The 17,695-nt window shown below is 39.3% G+C and overlaps 1 protein-coding gene across 1 annotated transcript in view; it reads left to right on the top strand.

The window, feature by feature from the left end:
• Positions 1 to 17,695, top strand: part of WDR36 (WD repeat domain 36) — a 33,200-nt gene that overhangs the window by 10,563 nt on the left and 4,942 nt on the right. Inside the window, exons 10-17 of the mRNA XM_009083825.1 lie at positions 785 to 868; positions 2,473 to 2,627; positions 3,749 to 3,863; positions 5,055 to 5,220; positions 5,495 to 5,603; positions 6,330 to 6,409; positions 11,136 to 11,243; positions 16,476 to 16,573. Of these exons, the coding sequence (XP_009082073.1) occupies positions 785 to 868; positions 2,473 to 2,627; positions 3,749 to 3,863; positions 5,055 to 5,220; positions 5,495 to 5,603; positions 6,330 to 6,409; positions 11,136 to 11,243; positions 16,476 to 16,573 (915 nt within the window). The remainder of the gene's footprint in view (positions 1 to 784; positions 869 to 2,472; positions 2,628 to 3,748; positions 3,864 to 5,054; positions 5,221 to 5,494; positions 5,604 to 6,329; positions 6,410 to 11,135; positions 11,244 to 16,475; positions 16,574 to 17,695) is intronic.

The following is a 17,695-nucleotide window of genomic DNA, read 5'->3' as shown; positions in this document are numbered from 1 at the left end:
TACTCTCAGATTTGTACCTTCAAAAAGTATGTTCTGTAGCCTGGCAGTATCACTGTGGGAAATGCTGGGCATGATTTTTGTATCAAAAGTGTACGAAGCAGTAGCTGACATTTCAGCATGTATAATTACTACTTTTTAGCCCATTTCCCTTCTATTCAATTGACTAAGTTTTAGTCAATTCATATTTCTTGACTTGAGTTTCTTTAATTTAATGTAGAGTTTAACTTAAACACATCTTGCGCACAATGCCACGGCTAAGGAAAACTTCCTTGTATGGTTTGGAGTGTAGGGATCAGAAAGACTGAAATAATTCTTAGTTTTAAATATCTGTATATATTGCTATATATCTATTTAGATCTATTTGAAAAGTCATATGCAGATTAATTGATCTTACATATATATGTTCTTTTGTTGTAAATTTGAGGTTCCAGCTCTCTGGCTGTTGAAAGGGCTAGGTGCTTTATGTAGTCATGTCTGTATGACCATGTTTTCAGCTGTAATGGGGAAACTTCTGCCTCAGGATGTCAGCAGAAGATCCTGGAGCAAATAAGTTGAGTAGTACATCTGTGAATGTAAAAGGCTGGTGATTTGATCAGCATCACATGAATTTTGACTGGAACTGTATTAATGTTCTTAGCTCTTCAAACCCTAGGTACCAGCACTGCTGTGTTTATATAAGCGAAATATTTTTGAGTAGGAACTTTACATTTTCTTAACAGTCCTTTTTAGACCATTATTTTCAATTGTAGCCATAAGATTGAGACACTTAACTTCTATTTTTAAGGTTCAATTAACAAGAAGAAATCAAAAAAGAAAGGTCTTAAGCTTGATACAATGGCACTTCCACCAATTACAGCCTTCGCTTCAGGTAAGTAATATTTGACATACACTACAGAGTAAATGTACATACATTATCATCACATATTAATTTTGTCTTTTAACCCTTCAGACACTATGGTTTTGAAAGCTCATACTACATCAGGATGAGATTATTGAGATTCTTTGGCCTTTGATGAGCTGTTGAGTGACAGTTCTAAAATTACATTTTACATGGCAATTCCAGAAAGAGCATTTTATTTCAAACATCTTTATGATTATCTGGTTCTCGGCTTAAAAATCTCCTGCACGGGAGCCAGAATCTTCTGATGTACAAAGTATTCCAGGCTGGAGAACCAGCAATTAGCAGGAAGCTGAAGGAAAGCTTAGTTACAGTGGTTGATTTTATTCCTCAGTTGTTTTATTGGAGTCACTTTTGAAAGTCAAATTTCAAATAATCTGTTCATTTGTAATTCAGTATGCAAATAATGAACCTAGCTTTTTGAAGCAGAACTGCAATTATCTTTGCTTCATCAAAATGTACTTCTTTAAATTAATGACTTCCTCTTCAGGCTTGAAGTCTGTTTTGTCTTAAGTGTAGCTACTTTCTCTCCTGAGGATGGCTTATTTTTTCCTATGTTGAAAGATTTGGATTGATAGTTTTGTGTAGTCATTTGACTACAAATGACGTTTAGTGTTACAGACTATCTGTACATACTTGTTACAAATATCTGTGTGTATATTTTAAAAATGAATATTAGACCTGTCTGTGTTTGGAGGCCTAAAACCTCTATTTATTTAATTATGTTTTAGAGTTGTTTGGTTTTTGCTATATTGTCTTTGTTTGCCGAAGTGAACCGGTTTATATCTTGTTTTAGTCTTTGAAGTTCTGGAAATATCTAGTTTCAAGCCCTCAAATTTGTTTTAATGTATAAATTCCAGGACAAAAGGCAAACTTGCTTATTATTTAGATCCACTCAAGATGCTGTTATTCTGTAGATGCAGAAAAAGGCACATATTGCTAGCATTGGACGAAGCAGAGCAGAGCCCATGCCAGCAGCTCCAGAACTTACCTGCCACTGTGACATGGCTGAGGAAACAGTTAAGAGACTGAGCTGGAAATGTGTTATGCTGGTTTTAGCTGTTGGATGAAACATTTAAACTATTTACATTGAAATATGCTGCTCAAACTGCATTGGCTAAAATATTCGAGACCTAAAACGTAACATAACAAAACAATGCTTGTGATTTAGTTAGCAGCTCCAGAACTTACCTGCCACTGTGACATGGCTGAGGAAACAGTTAAGAGACTGAGCTGGAAATGTGTTATGCTGGTTTTAGCTGTTGGATGAAACATTTAAACTATTTACATTGAAATATGCTGCTCAAACTGCATTGGCTAAAATATTCGAGACCTAAAACGTAACATAACAAAACAATGCTTGTGATTTAGTTAGCATTGTCGTTACACTACCATATGCACAACTGTTTGCCAGGTGATTTTTCTGAATGGTAGCCTTTTGACTGTGCAACAAGAACACTAGATATGAACTGTTCTGTCCAAAGGTGCTTCAAAATTCTCTTTCATAAGGTATCAGAAGAGCATGTTTGACTTTAGAATTACTGTTTCTAAAAGGACTATGTGTTGCATTGCAGAAGTGGCACATCAGAGTGACTGGGATGGTATTGTTGCCTGCCATCAAGGATATATAACCTGTACAACCTGGAACTACCAGAAAACTTCCATGGGAGCTCATAAACTCAGGCCGGAAGAATTTAGCAAACACAAACCTATTGATATATATGCAACAGTAAGTTTATTTAGGATAATGTTTCTTCAGTTTTACAGTATGCTTACAAATTTCTGGTTGTACAGAAATAATATTTAGAGTGAAAAAGCACTATCTAGATGCGTATCAATTGCTTTGCAGAGTGCTTTCTACCAGTCAGTGTGTCCTACTGGCTGTTTTGTAATGCATATGGTCTTAAGAAAAATGCTATATTTGCATTTTTTCCTTAAACATGCAGGTTAAGGGCAGCTATTGCTTTCTGATTCGGTTAGGTGGTTGGTGTTTGCCTTTAATATGTCACAGCATTGCAGAGTTGACTGTATGCATGTGATGATTTACTTGTTCTGTGAATGCAGCTTGCTGAAGACACTTCTCATTGGCAGTATGGAAAAGTGCATTTCCAAATCACAGGCAGGACAGAATGACATTATGTCAAACACACAATGAAGATGTAAAATGTTAACTGAGGCTTATCAGCTTCTTAGACAAGTAATTACTGTGGCAAGACAAGTAGTTACTGTGGCAGACCTCATGTGCTAGGTGTTCATGCTACTCCTGTGTCTTGTGATAAATAATTTTTCTGACCTTATGCTTAATAGTTAAGTGATTGATAAGATAAATTAAATTGTAAATAACTTGTTTTCTTTTCACTGCTAGGTTCACTGGACTGTATCTTTCCAAACTCATCTAAACTATTGTTTCTGTATTTCTTACTATTTAAACTCTGTGTGAACTCATCCTGGGATGGCATTGAAAGAGGCATGCAGTTGCCATGCTTACACTTTATCTTAGGGGTTGAATTTTTTAATGTCTTGATTATATAGATTAGTCATTTAGATTACAGTGTTGATGTTATTACATATGACTTCTGACGGATGTCACTAAGCTAGAATTTAATTACCTTTCATAAACATGCATTGCCATATTTATTATGTGTTGACTATTTGCTTATTTTAAGAGCTCTTCTTCCACTTTTTTGAGATGTAATTTATTTGTCCTCTGCAGGTTTCCTTGAAGTCTATTAAAAACTAGTAGTTTGTATTCCTAATACACTACGTATCGTCTCACAAGTTTGCTAATTGATATACACCTAAAGAATTGTTTTCACAGGGGCTTTGTTTTGTTTTTTATTTCCTTGAAAGGCAGTTGACATTACCTCATGTGGTAACTTTGCTGTAATTGGGATGTCAACTGGACAGGTGGATGTCTATAATATGCAGTCTGGCATTCACAGAGGGCGCTACGGCAAAGAAAAAGGTAAGAATTGCTAGACTTTTGAAATACTGGCCCTTAACAGAACAGCAACAACCTGGTGTTCTGTCAGCTGGGAAACTGAATAGAGGTTCCGAGTTGAATTTGGAAATCTTTTCAGTTTCTTTAATTACCCTACACTGTCCTATTTTGCACTGTAATCAGAAACCTGATTTGAAGCACAGAATCCTTGCTAGTTTTAACAGTTCTGATGTTAGCATATCTTTGGTTTTAATTAATCCAAAATTTTCAATTACCAAAATGGTTAGCACTAAAATGAGACCCTCTCCTGATCTCTGCTCTTTTTGATGTATTCACATTTCCAATACTTGGCTTCTTGCTAGAGTGTTCTGTTTCTGAGATAAATTTCCCATCTATTTTGTGCTCCCTGCTTAAAAATGAAAGAATATGTTACATCCATGGGAAATCGAAGCCCTAAGCAAGTCCAGTTCTTTGCATATGCTATTAGTTTTAATTACCTAGCTGCAAACTTAGGACATAGTGTGACAGTGTTCTGGCATTTCCTTTCAGTGGTTGCCTACAAATATATTTCATACCATGTATCCTCAAGCATGTTTGTTGGCACTCATGATCTGAATTCCTTGTTGAAACAAGGAAAGAGTTGCGATGAGCCCTTAAACCTTACTGGACTTCTAAAAGCCATCTAGCATAGTAAACATGAAGTGGTCTCCTGGTAAAATCATTGGTTGACAGTGGGATGAATTTTCTAGTTCTGGTTACTGGCCAGTAGCTCTAGGCATAGAATAAAAAAATAAAATTGATCCAAAGCCAGAGGAGCTATGTCTGGTATTTACATTGCAGTGTAAAGTAGCCTAGGAAAATTCCCAGGCTTTGTGCCAGATCTGAAGCTGTCAGGCCCCTGGAGGCATTCCATGAGTGATTCAAAAAGTCACTCAAATCTCACATTCAGAAAAAGCAGAAATAAAAGTTAATATTCATCTTCAATTACAACATTGAAATGGTATTGTAGGTGCTTACTTGAATGCAATTTGGTTTCTGTACTGATAAAAAACCCCTCATAATATTGGAGCAGTCTTGTCAGGTGGTTTAGAACTGTTTATAACATGCTTACTGCTCATTCAGTGTAGTTAGCCAAAGACACACAGAATACTGTTCAGGTGATTTCTATGCTAAGTTTGAATTCTAAGTAATACTCTGTTTTCCCTTGATTTGCAGCACATGAAGGGGCCATTAGGGGTGTAGCTGTGGATGGATTAAACCAGCTGACAATCACAGCTGGTAGTGAAGGATTAATTAAATTTTGGAAATTCAAAACTAAAGATCTAGTGTACTCCACTGAACTTTCTTCTTCTCCAAGTGGAATTCTGCTTCACAGAGACAGGTAAGAAACTGAAGCTATTTAATGTGCATATTGTTTTGCTGTACACCCTTGTCTATAATGCAACAAGTGTTCTAGTTACATTTATATTTCTGATGTTTTGAATACAACTGACTACTAGACACAAAAGAACTACAAGACATTTTATTAGACTGAAGGAATGTAGTAATGATTACCTGAGATTCTATTCAGATAAAAGATACCTGGAACAATGCTAGTATGCTCTTTTTTTGTCTCTTGAGTATTCACTATCATGTGTGTTAATATTTCTTGGCAGTGGTATTCTGGGAATTGCCTTTGATGACTTCACTATTAGTGTTCTGGATATAGAGACCAGAAAGATTGTCAGGACATTCTCTGGACACCATGGACGGATTAATGACATGGTAATTGTTACTCATTTTATGTAACAGGTGACATATACAGATACCTAATTAATTTTAAAGATGGTGGAGTTGTCTGCATGTATGAAGTCACGGAGTATTATGTTCAGCTGTGAATAGTAAAGTTGTAGTTCAGCTCTGCAACAGTTTTGGCCATGCAAGTTTTCAGATTAAAATGTATAACTTTCAAATGGCCATCTGTTTTTTAATGTACTTTGGCATTTTGCTATAACTTTGAAACAAGCTGATTTGGGGTCAAAACAGTGTATATAGAAAAGATGAGTCAGGTGTAAATGGATCTGAGATTATGCAACACACTGATTTGCATCTGATGTAATACTGCTTTGTAGTGTTCATGGAAATGGTTTTTAGAATTTGATTTAATTCTAAGTGCTACTAGATGAGTATTTATTACATTTATTCAATTTTATGCTTAATGTTCTCATCACTAACATAATAGTGCGGACCAAAGTACTTGACTATCAGTCAGATAAATCCTGTGTCATATATTTAAACCTGTTCTGAAATAGCTACTGTTTTCATTCTTTTCTCACTTTCTGTAGTGTGTTGTCAGTTTTGGTTTATGGTCAGACCATTTCGTCTTGGTGTTAGGGAACAGTCTAATCTTGACAGGGGCTCCTGTAGGGAGCCATTAAATTGACTGTTTTATTTTAGACTTTCAGTCCTGATGGTCTTGTTTTTGCCATTAAATTGACTGTTTTGTTTTAGACTTTCAGTCCTGATGGTCGTTGGCTAATAACTTCATCAATGGACTGTGCCATTAAGACATGGGACCTTCCCTCTGGATGGTGAGTCAGTTTGAAAACATATAGCAGGAATTTTAATCCCCTGTTTGATAAATAGCAAAAAGCCTTCTGGCTAGATTATTTGTCACCAGCTTGTACTATGTGATATTCAGAGTTGTACCTGTGTAGTGGGTTGACACTGGTTGGATGCCAGGTACCCATCAAAGCCACTCTGTCACTCCTCTCCACAAATGGACAGGGGAGAGAAAATAAAACTAAATGTTCATGGGTTAAGATAAGGACCAGGAGAAATCACTCACTGAAAACTGTCATGGGTGAAGTAGACTCATCTTGGAGAAATTAATTTATTACTAACAAGATCAGAGCAGGATAATGAGAAAATAAAGCGGACCTTAAAAACGCATTCCTCCACTCCTCCCTCCTTCCCAACTCTACCTCCTCCCCCACAGCGTCGCAGGGAGACACGGAATGGGGGGTACAGTGAGTTCATCACATGTTGTTTCTGCCGCTGCTCTCACAGAGAGGAGTCCTTCCCCTGCTCCAGCATGGGGTCCCTCCCATGGGAGACAGCTCTCTGCGAACTTCTCCAACATGAGTTCTCCCACAAGTGAAAATTCTCCATGAACAGCGGCAGCGTGGGTCGCTCTCCACAGGGTGCAGTCCAGTCCCACAGAGCCCACCTACTCCAGCGCAGGTCCTCCACAGGATCACAAGTGCTACCAGCAACTCTGCTCTGGCATGGGCTTCTTTTTCCATGAGTCCCCTCCAGAACCATACTCCACTGCAGTCTCCCCACGGGCTCACAGCGTTCTTTAGAAATCCACCTGCTCCAGTGTGAGTCTATTCCATGGGCTGCAGGTGGATATCTGTACCCCCATTGACCTTCATGAGCTGCAAGGGCACAGCTGCTTCACCATGGTCTTCATCATAGGCCACAGGAGACTCTCAGCTCTGGCACCTGGAGTACCTCCTTCGTTCCTTCCTCACTGACCTTGAGGTCTGCATAGTTCTTCCTCTCACATATTCTCACTTCTCTCATCTCTGACCACAATTACTTCTGCTCAATAACCTTTTTTCTTTCTTAAATATGTTATCCCAGAGGCATTACTACCACTGCTGATTGTGGAGCTGCCGGCATGGGCTCTGCTGGACATGGGGTAGCTTCTAGCAGCTTCTCACCACCCCCACTGCCAAAAACCTGGCCACAGAAAATCACTACAATATGGTATAAAGACTCGGTATGCAGGATTTTAGTTGTCGAATGCTAGCAATATGTGCCTTTTTCTGCATCTACAGAATAACAGCATCTAGAGGATCTGTTGATGAAACCTGGAGGGTTTATGTAGTGTGAATTTGTTTTTTGGAAGCAGCACTATAATCTAAAGGGCAAGAGATAGAGTAAGGTGAATTGCATTGTGATATGCTGAAATGTTCATAGAATGGTTTGAGTTGAAGGCAAGCTTCAAAGATTGAGTTGGAAGTGAGCTTTAGAGGTCTACTCCAACTGCCTTGATGTGGACAGGGAACATCTTTGACTAGACCAGGTTACTCAGAGCCCCATTCAACCTGGCCTTGAACAGTTCCAGGGATGGATCTTCCACAACTTGTTTATGCAACCTGTTTCAGTCCCTCATCACCCTCATCGTAAAAAATTCTGCTTTATATCCAGTCTAAACCTACCCCTTTTCCGTTCAAAACTTTTGCCTGTTGTCCTGTCACCACAGGCTCTGTTAAGAAGTCTCTCCTAATCTTTGTAGTCCCTTTACGTACTGGAAGGTGCTCTAAGGTCTCCCCAGAGCCTTCTGTTCTCCAGGGTGGACAACTCCAGCTCTCTCACCATTTCTTCATAGAGCATGTTTTCCAACCCTCAAATCATTTTCCTGGACCCTGCCCTAACTTCACGTCCGACTTGTACTGGGGGGGCCCAGAGTTGGATGCAGCACACCAGTTCATTTTGTAAATACAAGCCTGTTTTCACTTGTATTCACTTTAGTGGCACAATAAGGTTTTACATCAGTCGTATTTTTCAGTTGTGCATATTTGTGACTGCCAAAAATATTCTTTTACCATCCATTGTGATTAGTCTTCTCCCAGAATGAAATTTGACCAAGAAGTACTTACACATGAGAAGTTCAGAAGCCCAGAAGAAAGCAAGCTGAAAAGTACCTCTCAGTTCTGCCAGTGCATTCTTTTAGCAGCACATCACATAGGCTTTTCTAGTAATTTAAGAAAGTGCTATATCGTGTGCAGCTCTGGTCATGCCTGGAACTGAATAGTTTAACTTGGATTGAATTCTCTCTGTTGATGTGGTTTGATAAATAATTTTGTTAAATGTAAAGGTTTTCATTTTACTAGAAGAAGTGTGTTGAATATCAACAAACAATTGACCTGTTCTTACATGATGAGTGACATTAGTCTAAAATAGGACAGAACAGACAGTGTTGTGTTTCCAGTATAAATGATGAGGAAATAAACATTCATTGGACTTTCTCTTCTAACCCTCTTTCCTTTCCAAAATGATACGCCTATAAAAATTGCAGCGTTAATTAATATCAGAAACACTACTTCTTTATTTCATTTCTTTCATAGCTTAACACTTTGCAGTGAGAATGTTTTCATACTGGTTTTAAATGGTAAACTAACAGTAGTTCCTTTTTGCATGTAACACAATTAAATATTTTGTCTCTTCTGTCTGACTGTAAGAAATTCAGGTCAAGCTGAAATCTAGGCAGGTACGTGACAAACCCTGGTTTTGGAAACAATTAGGTTAAATTCTTCCGGAATTAAAAGGCAAGGTTTTCGCATATCTCTAAGCAAAGGAGTGCATTGACAAGGAGAAACAGCTGTTAATAAAAAGACAGATGCTTGCTTTGCCTCTCTGGTGGCTCATAAAAGAATCATTTTATAAACTGTTCTAAATCCTCAGCTTTGATGCTGTTCTTATAAAAAGTTGAAAACATGTTTCTAGAGTCCTACATTATGAAAAATACCAACTAACTTAAATGTATGTTTTTACTTGGGAATGCTGCTTAACTGTGTTTACATAATGTATTCCAAGTGCATATTTTTAATGTAATTTTGAAAATTTGGGAAAAAAATTGCCAATTTCTGTAAAGAAAGTAACAAGCAGGAGCCTGGGCATTATGCACATTTTCTTTCTGCAGAGCAGTTTCCATAGACAAATTGAGGAACCAAGGGTACAAGCTGACTGTAGTTTGGATGGAGTAATTAAGAAAGAATGGCTTATGAGACTGGTTAATGTTGTGCGCTAAACAGTTTTATACTCGCCATTGTCTCAGTTTTGCAGTTAGGGAGGAAGTGTAAAGGTAGATGCTTTCAGCCAACAGGGAGGGGATTCATTTAGGCATTACTATACTTTTTGTGTAAAAATTACAAGCATGTCTTTCACTGTCCTGTAGTAGGTTCATTCCTCATTTCCCTAAGCCTGTAATTTTAATTGTTTAAATTCAATAAGTAGAAAAAATTTTCATTTCTTGTTAATTTGCTTTGAAGTTGTTCTTATGGTTGATTTATTTCTCAGTTACAGATAAAGATTGTGATAAAAGGATGGATTTGAAACTAAAATCTGTATTCATGGAAAATTTTTTTTAGCCATGGTGCACTGGATGCAAAATGTATCCGTGTAACTTATGCATGTTTGGGATTTATGGATTTAGTGTTTGTGCATTTTATGCTGAAAGTGGTGACATGTCTTAACAACATGGAGAAGGAATAAAGCACTCCATTCAGGGAAAAAAAGGGCTTTTATTTTTAACATGGTTTGTCAAACCATCATAGGAATGCTCAGGATCTAAGAAAATACACACCCACAAGCTTATGCATTTTAAACTGCTTTTTACATCAATATTTTTGATATGGTTAGTGAACAGAATAGGGTTGTAGAACTAGCTGCTCTGATCATTTCTCTTTGCTTTTTATTCTGGTCTGTAAGCAAGAACAAAGTATTCAAGCTCTCCATTTGTTCTTTTTGTTTCTCTCAGTGAACTATTTATCAAATCCAACTTTCACTGACAATTTGATGTTACTAAAATTTATACTTCAACAAATGGCAAAAGCAGTGCTATGAACCTGGGCTTGAGTGGAAGTCTTCTAGGGAGTGAATCATCCAGAACTTGTGGCATGATCGAGAACTCAAGTGTCATACTGTTAAAATAGTCACATACTACCAAATATTTTAACTTTGTCTTCACATGGTATTTTTTCAATTTTTTACAAGAAAGGAAGGAAACATCAAAGAATGGTATATCAAACTGAAGGTATGGTAATGTCAAAACTGTTGCAGATAATCAAATTTGCATTGTGCAGTTCATTCTTTAGAATCATTAAGTTCTAATATTAACTAGGTGTATATGAAGTATATTGATAGTGGGAATTGTCAGTTAATGGCAGAGCATTAAAAGATGAGGTCAGAGCAAGATGGAGCTGATTGGAAGTACAAAATTTATGGCCATCAAGAAGGTTAGTGTTATGCATAAGGAGTTGAATGTGTACAGATGGTTCATCACATTTTGCACAGAATGTGGATGGGTAAGGAGATACCAACTCCAGTGGATTTTAGAGAATGTTATAGAGATGAGTGGTTTGTTGTAGTGCTGTTCACTTGCTAAATTTATATGATTGAATACTTGTAGTATCCGGGTTTGTGTACGTATTTCAGTGTCCTGTTTGCATTCAGCTGTAATTCAGACATGCATAGATAAGCAAGTTCATCTTGCTGAGAATTTCTCTGTTGCTTTTTTCTCCTTAGCCTCATAGATTGTTTTTTGGTAGACTCTGCAGCCGTGAGCCTTACTATGTCCCCTACAGGAGATTTTCTAGCTTCAGCACATGTGGATGATCTTGGAATTTATTTGTGGTGAGTATAAAATAGATTTGTTTCTACACAAAATTTCAGATGGGAAAGAATTCTTTTAATCACCTTTATCACAAATGCAGAATTGCTCTGTGAAGTATCATCTCCAGTGTTTTGTCTTCTCTGGTTCTAAGATAGGTATTCTGTAGAGCTGTGATTCATAATCTTGCCATTTCCAAAGTTAGCATATTTATTTTGATAATTAAATCATCTCTTTTACCTAAATATTTTTTTCTCACTGTAAAGAATTCCTGTTACACCATTCCTAAAGTTTTTCTTTGACTGTATTTTTTTACCCCTTTTGAACTGTCAGTGTTCATAGTGTGTTTCTTTCTGAACAGCTTTTCTTGTCCTGCTGTACAGTGTTGTCTGAGACTTCTGAGGAGTATTTGAAAGTTGTGATTATTCCTCTTTGTTAGTGATAGATGAGTACAGAAGTAAAATGTATTTTAGTTCAATTTCCTCCTGGCATGGCTTCAAAGCAAATGACTGGTTAGGTCAGTTAACTAAATATCATACCATTGAAGTGGTTTGATTTTTTCCCCTTTTGATTGACAGATAGATCTTTCAGGTTACATACGTTGGCTGTGGTTTTGCCTGAAGAGTGTTCAATTGTTAGACCTTTCTGAGGTTAAGTGCTTCCTTGTGAATAATGACAGACGTTTTTACCTAGCTCTGGTTTATACTGCTGGCAAAAGTAATTTGCCAGAATATCTTGTGTGCATGTTCCAAACCTGAAGGAAATTTGATCAGAGTACTACTCTGAAATTCTGTGAAAGCAGGATGAATCATTTATGTTTGCATAATGTATTGTACATAATGTTCAGTCTGGAGAAGGCTCTGGGAAGACCTTAGAGCTCCTTCCAGTGCTTAAAAGGGTCCAAGAGAGCTGGAGGACACTATGGACAAGGACCTGAAATGGCAGAACAGCAGGGAAGGGTTGGATTAGATATTGTGAAGAAATTGTTGACTGTGAGGGTGGTGGAGCACTGGCACAGGTAAATATTTTTTTGCCCAGCAGGACCAGGACAGTGACTGTGCTTCTGTACCAGGCACTGGTGAGGCAACTTGAATCCCGTCCGTGTTCAGTTCTGGGCCCCTCACTGCAGGAAAGACATTGAGGTGCTGGAGCATGTCCAGAGAAGGTCAATGAAACTGAGGAAGGGTCTAGAGAGTAAGTCCTGTAAGGAGTGGCTGAGGCAGCTGGGGTTGTTTAGCCTGGAAAAAAGGAGGCTCAGCAGGGACCTTATTGCTCTCTAAAACTACATGAAAGGAGCTTGTAGGAAGGTGGGGGTTGGCCTCTTATCCAAGACACCTCGAGGTAGGATGAAAGGAAGTTGCCTAAAACTGTGCCAGGGGAAGTTCAGGTTGGATATCAGGAAGAATTTTTTCACAGAAAGGGTTGTTAAGTATTGGAAAGGGCTGCCCAGGGAGGTCACCATCCCTGGAAGTATTCAAGAAACTACTGCATGTGGCACTTAGTGCTGTGGTCTAGTTGACAAGGTGATGATCAGTCACAGGTTGGACTCTATGATCTTGCAAGGCCTTTCCAACCTGAATAATTCTGTAATTCTGTACATATTAAGTACAATGCAAGCTTTTTAGGTACGCACTTTCAAGTAAGTACAGTAACTGAGCATGATTGAAGCAATCACAGAATAATCAGTTGGAAGGGGCCTTTGAGGATCATCTAGTTCGAGTACTGGCCCTGCACAGGACATCTCCGATAACCACATCCAGTGTCTGAGAGTGTTGTTCAAACTCCTCTTGACTCTGTCCATCTTGGAGCTGTTCCAGTGCCCAGGCACCCTCTGGGTGAAGACTCATTTTCTAACATACAGCCTAAACTTCCCCTGATGCAAGTTCAGACCATGCCCTCAGGTCCTGTCACTGGTTGCCAGAGAGAAGAGGTCAGTGCCTGTCCCTTTGCTTTCTTCTGTGAGGAAGATGAGGTCTCTCCTCAGTCTCCTCTTCTCCAGGCTGAACAGATCGAGTGACCTCAGCTGCTCCTCACATGGCTTCCTCTCAAGGCACTTCATCACCTTCGTTGCACTTCTTTGAATGCTTTCTAATAACTTAATCTCTTTCTTATATTGTGGTGCCCAAAACTGTACACAATATTCAAGGTGAGGCTGCATAAGCATAGAGTAGAGCAGCAGAATCCACCTGCCTTGACCAGCTGCATATCATCAAGGCTGTTCCTGCACAGGACATCCTCAAGAATCACACGTGCCTGAGAGCGTTATCCAAACACCTGATGCGCCCCAGGACATGGTTGGCTCTCCTGGCTGCCAGGACACACTGTTGACTCATATGCAACTTGCCATCGACAGGGAACCTTAGGCCTCTTGCCCTGGCGCTACCTTCCAGCCTTTCATTCCCTAGCCTGTCCATACATCCAGCGTTGCCCTCTCCCAGGTTTAGAATCCAGCAGTTGCCCTTGTTAAACTTCATATGGTTGGTGGTTGCCCAGCTGTCTAATTAGTTAAGGTCTTTCTGCAAGGCCTCTCTACCCTCAAGGGAGTCAACAGCTCCTCCCAGTTTTGTATCATCTGTGAATTTACTTAATAGACCTTGTGGTTGGTGGTTGCCCAGCTGTCTAATTAGTTAAGGTCTTTCTGCAAGGCCTCTCTACCCTCAAGGGAGTCAACAGCTCCTCCCAGTTTTGTATCATCTGTGAATTTACTTAATAGACCTTGAAGTTCTGCATCCAAGTAATTTATGAAGATATGCAAGAGCACTGGGCCTAAGGCATAACCCTGTGGGACCCACTAGTGACCAGTTGCTGTCCTGATGTAGTCCCATTCACCATACCCCTTTGCACCCAGGCTGTGAGCCAGTTGCTCACCCATCACATCATGTGTTAGTCCAGTTTTATGCTGGGCATTTTGTTCAGAAGGATCTTGTGAGAAACTGCATTGAAAGTTTTACTGAAATCTAAAAACATTACATCAATTGGCCTCCCTTGATCAACTACATGGGTTACCTTGTCAGAAAAGGAAATAGAGTTTGGCAAGTAGGACTTGCCTCTCATGAAGTCATGCTGGCTGTGTTTGATGACAGTGTTATCCTTTCCAGTTGCTCACCCATCACATCATGTGTTAGTCCAGTTTTATGCTGGGCATTTTGTTCAGAAGGATCTTGTGAGAAACTGCATTGAAAGTTTTACTGAAATCTAAAAACATTACATCAATTGGCCTCCCTTGATCAACTACATGGGTTACCTTGTCAGAAAAGGAAATAGAGTTTGGCAAGTAGGACTTGCCTCTCATGAAGTCATGCTGGCTGTGTTTGATGACAGTGTTATCCTTTCGGTGTTTTTCAATACCTTCCAGGATAATCTTTTCCACAAACTTGCCAAGTATGGAATTGAGGCTAACAGGCCTGTAGTTGCTAGAGTCATTCTTCTTGCCCTTTTTGAAACTAGGACATTAGCCAGCTTCCAGTCGATTGGCACCTATCCTGATTCTTGAGATTGTTGAAAAATCAAGAGAGGCCTCACAATGACATCAGCCAACTCCTTAAATGTTCTAGGATGAATCCCATCAAGCCCCATAGATTGTATGGATCCAGCTGGAAAGGCAAATCCCTCACAGCATCAGTCAATTGCGAATATAATGTTCTTGCAGTTACTGTCCTCCAGCTCAGCGTGCTGGGACCCCCTTGGCCTACCATCAGTGTTGAAGACAGAGGCTAGGAAGGCATTAAACAACTCTGCCTTGCCTACATCCATATTCATGAGGTGGCCATCCTCATCCTGTAATGCACTGATACCATTTCTACACTGCTGTTAATATACTTAAAGAAATACTTTTTATTGTCCCCCACAGTACTGCCCAGCTTCAGCTCCAGTTGAGCTTTGGCCACATGAATTTTCTCCCTGCAGTGGTAAGCTGCATCTCTTTATTCCTCTCACGTCACCTGACCCTGCTTCCACTGGGTAGAATCCTTTTATGTCTCTCCTCCATTAGAAGATTCCTGGTCAGCCAAGCTGGCCTTGTTCCTCGTATGCTGAACTTGCAATATTTAGGAATTGCCTGTTCCTGTGCCCTTAGAAAGTGGTTCTTGGAAAGTGACCAGCACTAATGTACCCTGGCACCTGCAGAATAGTTTTCCCAGGGGGCCTTACCTACTAGTTCCCTGAGTAGCCCAAAGTCACCTCTCCTCATGTCCAGGATTGAACTTGTAGTCTTGCTGGCACTTTTCCTCCTGTCAACAGACATGTTAACTCGATTGCTTTGTGGTCACTGTAGCCAAGCTGGCTGCTGCTGGCTACTTCACTTACAAGGCTCTCTGTTAACAGACAACAAATCTAAGAGGGCATAATTCCTAGTTGGCTCCGTTAGTACCTGTGTCATGAAGCTGTCATTCAGATATTCTAGAAGTTTTCTTGACATGTGTGTGTCAGCTGTATGGCATTCCCAGTTAATGTCTGGCAAGTTGAAGTTTCCAATAAGGACAAGGGACATTCATGTGGAAGTGTAACCCAGTTCCTCAAAGAATAATTCATCAATCTTGTCATCTTGGTTGGGTGATCTGTCATAGACTCCCACAATAATATTTGTGTTATTTGACCCTTGATCCTCACCCAGAGTGTCTCAGTTATGCCATTGCCAACTGCAAGCTCCCAATGTTCCAATTCTTCAGCAACATACAATGCCACCCCTCCACCTCACTTTAGCTGCCTGTCCCTCCTGAAGCACCTGTAACCGTCCACCATAGCACTCTAGTCACAGGACTCATCCCACCAGGTTTCGCTTAGCCAATGATGCCAAATCTCTGGGATTGAGCCAAAGCTTCAAGCTCCTCTTGCTTGTTTCTCACGCTGTATGCATTGGCATGGAAACATTTGAAGTGTAGTTCCTTAGAGTCAACACCTCTTGAAGTGGAATAGACAATCCCAATAGTTTTCACTTCCTGAAGTTTGGGCATGTAGTCCCCCTGGCTATCACTGGCCAGTCTGGTATTGTCGTATCATACTTTGTTGTGCCATATGTATTAAATGTTCTTGCCAATAATACTTCAGCATAACTTTTGTGTTTCAGATTTTCAGGTAATGTCTATTGTCTAATGTTTCATTTCTTATTTATCTGGAAGATGAGAAAAACCAGTCTTGAATGGAACATAGTGAATTGCCATAGTGCAGTCGTATTAGATTGAAGTAAAAATTTTGTGTGAAGTACTTGTTCCCACTCACCTTAAGATTGCTTTTAAAATGCCTGTCTCATTTTTCAGGTCAAACCGTTCTCTGTACTCACTTGTGTCATTACGACCCCTTCCTGCAGATTATGAACCTGCTTTGATGATGCTCCCTAGCACCTGCCCTGTGCAAGGTAATCTTCAGATGAAAATGTATTTTATTTTCAATTTGCTATTATATTTTGAATAGAAGATTGTTTTCTTCCTCATTGAAAACTCATTGTGTCAGCATTCTGTCTCTGAACTGTTCCTATTGCTTCTACCATTTTTGACGTACTTACATGGTAATATTATTTGCTAAAATCTAGTTGTCCTGATCACAAACTATTCATGCTGCTATGTTCAGGCATAAAGAATTACACTGGGATGATCTCAGCATCTTCAAGAAGATTTTTTAGGCAATAAAAACATCTGTGCTATTTGTTGGCATTCTTTAATTCCAGACTTGTGTAAATACCTTCTGTTTTGACATCTGTGAGGCCAGTTTGAAATTTATGTTACTGTTGGGCAGAGAGAAGGAGGCTGTTCTTAGTTCCACTTCCCTCACAATTTGTTTCTCTGCTTATATGCCATGGTATATTCACTGAGGTGTATTGCCTTTTTGGCAAGGGAATTGGCTTCAGCTGAGCCGTCATGTACCTGTGCTAGATTCCCAGGGAAAGATAGGCCTAAATGGCACTTTTACAACATTTAGTAGAAGTGATTGTGCTTATTTCCTCTAGGTGGAGATCTTGTCTGCCAAAGTTTTGAAGTGTCTTCATTTACATCTCCATCTGGAGGAGAAACACACCTAGCTATTGGCCAATAAAAGGGCGAGGAAGATACTTGATGATAACTGTTTTATTAAGCACATACTTACTTTAGATACTTACACTGGGGAGACAGGATTTAATCTCAAAACTTTTATCCTGGTTCTGGCTGAAAGCTTTAGTCTACTTTTTGTCTTCAGCAAATGTAAAGTTCCTGTTTAAATGCTCAGAGCTCTTAATGTTTTACATGTCTCTATTATTTTAGGCTTTTCTTTTAGATTAATGTTTTTTAGCCATATAATATTTTGAAAAAAAAGGGAAAGTAGAGATCAAGGTCAAGACCACATGGGAAGTCTAGAGAATATATAATGACAGACATTGTAACTTTTGTCGTGGGGTGTTGTGCTTTAATGCTGAGATTTTTTTCATTTTGTTGTGCCACTTCAGTCATACCTGTGAACAGGCTGTGAATATTGTGTGTATTTAGATGCAAGGATTTTACAGCTT

The sequence above is a fragment of the Acanthisitta chloris genome, unplaced genomic scaffold, assembly GCF_000695815.1.
Source record: "Acanthisitta chloris isolate BGI_N310 unplaced genomic scaffold, ASM69581v1 scaffold3011, whole genome shotgun sequence".
In the NCBI taxonomy this organism is placed as follows: Eukaryota; Metazoa; Chordata; class Aves; order Passeriformes; family Acanthisittidae; genus Acanthisitta; species Acanthisitta chloris.
This window is presented reverse-complemented; position numbering and strand designations above follow the sequence as displayed.